Source organism: Nematolebias whitei, chromosome 3 (assembly GCF_014905685.2).
Source record: "Nematolebias whitei isolate Nwh7 chromosome 3, NemWhi1, whole genome shotgun sequence".
In the NCBI taxonomy this organism is placed as follows: Eukaryota; Metazoa; Chordata; class Actinopteri; order Cyprinodontiformes; family Rivulidae; genus Nematolebias; species Nematolebias whitei.
In genome coordinates this window covers 41,908,501-41,913,647 of record NC_056500.1, presented here as the reverse complement: position 1 = coordinate 41,913,647, position 5,147 = coordinate 41,908,501, and the positions used below count along the sequence as shown (strand labels likewise).

The 5,147-nt window shown below is 37.2% G+C and overlaps 1 protein-coding gene across 1 annotated transcript in view; it reads right to left on the bottom strand.

The window, feature by feature from the left end:
- Positions 1-809: 809 nt before the first annotated feature.
- kitb (KIT proto-oncogene, receptor tyrosine kinase b) overlaps positions 810-5,147 on the bottom strand; it is a 32,196-nt gene continuing 27,858 nt past the window's right edge. Inside the window, exons 16-17 of the mRNA XM_037674345.1 lie at positions 1,323-1,428; positions 810-1,169 (exon numbers count right to left, since the gene is read on the bottom strand). Coding sequence (XP_037530273.1) covers positions 1,026-1,169; positions 1,323-1,428 — 250 coding nt within the window. The 3' untranslated portion in view covers positions 810-1,025. The remainder of the gene's footprint in view (positions 1,170-1,322; positions 1,429-5,147) is intronic.

Sequence of the window (5,147 nt, the reverse complement as noted above, 5' to 3'; positions counted from 1 at the left end):
TCACAAATAAACAACTAAGAAGACAATGGAAACTGGCACCGAGTAGTTGATTTCACCATCACAGGTGCTTTCTTTATTATTACAAGTCAACCATCTGTATCAAAACTGCAAGTACGTATTTCAAAACCAGAGGGCAGAGGTTCTTCTCCATCCATCTTTCCCACATGTAACAGTCAGGGAACAATGCATCCATTGTTAACAAAACAAACATCTAAAGGCACGTCTCTATTATATTTACATTGCATACATGTGACAACAAAAAGCACACAATCAGTCCTAAAATCTTGGCCTTTGCTAAAGGGATCATCCATGATAAACATACAGCAATGAACCAGTTATTCACAGTATTTGCAGCTACAACACGCAGGTGGGAATCAGTGTTTATGTAACTTATGGCTTTAAGTTGATTTGATTTCTATTCTGGATAACTGCTTACATGCTGTTTTTATGGCTCACTGGTTTCAGGTTAAAGACACTGTTCAAAGGCCTATTTACAAAAATCTCTTACAAATCCAGTGAAAATGACCAGTTTAGGATGTGATGTTTTGGATAATAATGTTTGCCAAAAGAAAGATAAAAAAAAAAAATTCCCAAGATCTCAAATCCAGTCCTGTACAATGCAAAGGGTATTTTCCACAAAATGTAGACTCTAGTGATGAGCACCGCTCATTTATTCCACACTCAGACATCATTTTGCCTTTGTCATGTATATGTACATGTACTTTCATCTTTATTTGTCCCCAAAGCATCTTAAGATGTAATGTAAGGCTGAGTGTGAGCCAGCCCTCCTCCTCTCATGGCTCACGATGGTGTATCTGATGGCCTGTTAGTGCTGGAGTTTGCTTTATATAGACGTGCACCTGAAATACCTACCACAGAGATCGATACAGCAATGAGTAGTTAGAGGCTGAGTGCTCGTATGTACAGTGTGTGAGCCGCAGGAGGGCCAGCATTTAGGATTTACTTTAAAAAGATAATGCTGTTCAGAATGAAGCGAGGTGTGTGTGTTTGTGTGTGTGTGTGTGTTAGACGTAGTCCAGGAAGACATCAACTGTATTCTGCAGCAGAGGCTGCGTTGGGGCCGTGGTACTGCAGACTGAGCTCAGCCGTCGTGATGGTGCCCTCTGCTGCTCTGAAGCACCTGGAGTGTTGCTCAGCCTTAAGTACACCTGAAGGATAACACACACACAGCCACAAAATCAGTTACATGTGCACCTTCTCAGTCCAAAACACAAAATATTTAAGAAAAAATAAAGGCCTAGCATTCCTTGAAGGAATGCATATCATCCGCTGAAAGTAAGTGTTTCATTTTTGCTGCTTACGTTCTTGGTATTTTCAGAGAGCAGCAGTTCGGTTCTCTCCACCAGTTTCCTAAAGGAAGGCCTTTTTAAAGGGTCGTGGTTCCAGCAGGACAGCATCATGTCGTACCTGCAGAGGCGAGACCAGTATTAGTTTTCACCCCTGAGCAGGTCAAGTGCCTACAGATAACACACACATTCACTGAAAACATTTGATGAACACATTTAATATCAGTTCAGGTAAAGTCAACATGAAGCCTTAGAGTTCCATGGGTTATATTTTTATTTGGGTTTGTCGTTAATCAGAAGGGCCGCAAAGTGTAAACGTATAAAATAAACATTTCTTTTGACGTGAATATTAACCCATACAATGTACAATAATACAGATGTGCTAAAATATTGCTTGAATATTTGAATAAAGCTTTCTGCAGTTAAAGTAACAATTAATTTTCCCATTAATTAATTAAACATCTTGAACAACTGAATTTGGAAAAAGAAGTTTTATACAAAACATGTTGGGTTATTTACAGTCAAGCTTTCTGTTTACAAGAAGAACAGCAATAAGTAAATGTTCAGTGGATTATTCTTTTAAGCTATTTTGCTATTAAATCAAATTTTAACCTTTTTTAGGCAAATAATTTATTATTTTGTCAGGGGGTTTAACCGCTTAATAATATAAACTAAAACTAAGATAACTTTTTTTTAAGATTTCAAGGTCAAGTCAAGGTTTCTTTATTTGTCATACACACCTCATGTGGTACATGTGGTGGAACAAAATTGTGTGCACAGGGTCCCAGTTACATCCAACAAAAGTATTAACATGTAAAGAAAAGCAGTAATAAGATCTAAGATATGAACTAAGAAATACAATAAACTAAGAATACACTAAGCACTAGTAGTAGAAAAAAACATGCCGAACAACAGCAGCACGAACATGAGTCTGTGTGAGCAGATGAGCATGCATGAATACAGCAGCATCAATAAATCAGCAGCATGAGATCAGCAGCACACATCAACAGTCAAGTGGCATTACAGTGATTTTTTTGTTCACAGTGATTATCCTGATTAGGGATTCATGAGTCTATCTCATTGCAGATAGAAACGCAGAGTAAAAAGTCAGCATCAACCATTAATCATAAAAAAATAATTCTTGTACTGTAAGAAAACGAGTCTGATGGGTCACACATGAACTCTCACACGCGTGTGATGTTAAGCTAAGAACAAGAGACACGTTTAAAAATCCTTCACTCGCAGCTTTGAAGAGCCACTTCAGAGTCAGTGAGGGTTTGGTTGTGCACTCTGATGAGGAACTGTCAGCCCTACAGCACACATGCGATATACTCTGTGATACATAGCTTTAGTAAAAGGTGGGGAAACTGTGGGAAGGAAAAGATGGCAGCTACAACTTTGGAAAATCAGAAACAAATGAAAATCAGGAATTTAAAATGTGGTTTAGTCGAAATCGTTAAAAATGTCAAAACACCAGTTCTGTCACACAAAGCCCAACAGTTTTTGACCCGTTTAAACGTTTCAAAATGTTTTGTGTGAAGCTTGTCTGAATTATCGAAGGCGTGGCTCTCATTTAGCCAAAATCATATTGTTGTCTACAGAGAAACATTTCAGATTTTTCATTATTATTATTATTATTATATATTTTTTGCAGTCTTTGTCTTCGTTGTACGATGTAATGCTACCAAAAGTCACAGCGCGCTAACTGAGCTGCACAGCTTGATGTATATTCTGGGAGTGGCTTTTTCTGAAGCTGCAGCAAGAAATGAATACAAATAAAAGAATGCACTAGAAACAGAAGACTAATGGGTGTTTTAGTGCTTACAAATATTGAGACCAGCAATAAATGCCTTTTATGCTTTTCTACCAGAAAGAAATGGTGTGTGTGTGTGTGTGTGTATCCCCTGCTGTAGAACAAATCACATTAGAGCCATTCAGTTTATGTAACGAGTAATGTCCTCGCTCGCGTCTGTTCACTGTGGTGTTCACTTGTTTTCTTACAAACAGACCCACTTCACAGCAGTTTGTCTTTAAAGTTTTATATAATTTTAGTGTCTATGGAAGTTTATTTAGTCGTCCCGCTGAGAAAAGAGGGGATTGTTTACTACAAAAACATTTTCTTATCAGGGTAATCTTCTAAAATTACCACAATGGCCCCAGTAAACGCAAATTATTTTATTTTCAACTTAACTTAAAGTCTATTCAGAATAGCTTTATTCAAAAAAGAAAAACCTAATTATGGGGTGCCGTTTGTGAGGTTACACAGTCAAAAATTAACAGCAATATTTTTGGTTTATTTAGCCTTTCGTAAGGAAAAAATAGTTTTTTGTTTCAAAGTCATATTTTAACCATGTTATTCATACATTTATAAATGTCATAGTCCCAAATTAAATATTTAGTTTACAAGCTAAACATTTAGTTTACAAACTAAATACTTAACTTGCACGTTAAATGAACACAAGCTAAATATTTAGATCCACATTAAATATATAGTTTACAAAATAAATGCTTATGGCCAAGCTAAATGTTTAATTTACAAACTAAATATTTAACTTGCAAATTAAATATTTAGTTAGTGAACTAAATATTTAGCTGCAAATTAAAATTTTAATTTCCAAGCTAAATATTTATTTCGAAAACTAAACATTTAAGTTCCAAACTGAACTGAACTTTTATTGTCCAAGCTAAACATGTAATTTCTAAGCTAAACATCCATCCATCCATCCATCCATCCATCCATCCATCCATTATCTTTTACCCGCTTCTTCCATTTTGGGTCACGGGGGTCGCCGGTGCCCATGTCCAGCCATCACTGTGCGAGGGGCGGGGTACACCCTGGACGGGTCGCAAGTCCATCACAGGGACACATAGAGACAAACGAGACAAACAACCATTCACTCTCTCACTCACACCTAGGGACAATTTAGCGTTATCAATCAGTCTAACATGCATGTTTTTGGTCTGTGGGAGGAAACTGGAGCACCTGGAGAAAACCCACGCATGCACGGAGAGAACATGCAAACTCCACCCAGAAAGGCCCCTGGACCGGGGTTTGAACCAAGGACCTGCTTGCTGAGAGGCAGCAGCTCTACCAGTTGTGTCACCGTGCTGCCCTGCTAAACATTTAATTCTTAAACTAAATATTTAATTTGCTAACTAAATATTTAGTTCGGACCTAAATATTAAATTTCCAAGCTAAACATTTAATTTCCAAAACAAACATTTAATTTGCTAACTAAATATTTAGCTCAGCCCTAAATATTTAACTTGCTAGCTAAATACTTAACTTGCAAGTTAAATATTTAGCTCAAACCTAAATATTTAGCTAGTTTGCAAATTCCTTGCCGAAAAGCAGAAGTGGACTATCAAAATAAAAGCTGAACCTCTATATAACCTCTTGCCAAACCACAAAAAAACCACAAAAAAAAAAACAACTGAAACAGAAGTATCTCATATGTGACGTATTTTATCATCATTCTTTTTCTCTGGACATGGCAATCGAGTTAGCAGAGAACATTGAATATGGCAAGAGGTGTATAACCTCAATACTTCACCATAAAACTTAAGCTGATTAAGCTAAAAAGTAAAAGAAGAAATATGTGAATGATTTCCATTCTTGAGAAAAGACATGGAATCTCATAATTGAATGGGAACAGAAAGATTTACTTTCTGCACGTTATGCAGATTGGTTTTATAGTGACTCTGGACTCTTTGATTGTGATGGCGAGTCGAGCCCGTGCGAACTGTGGACAGGTGTAAACGGTGCGACTGTGGACAGGTGTAAACAGTGCGAACTGTGGACAGGTGTAAACGGTGCGACTGTGGACAGGTGTAAACGGT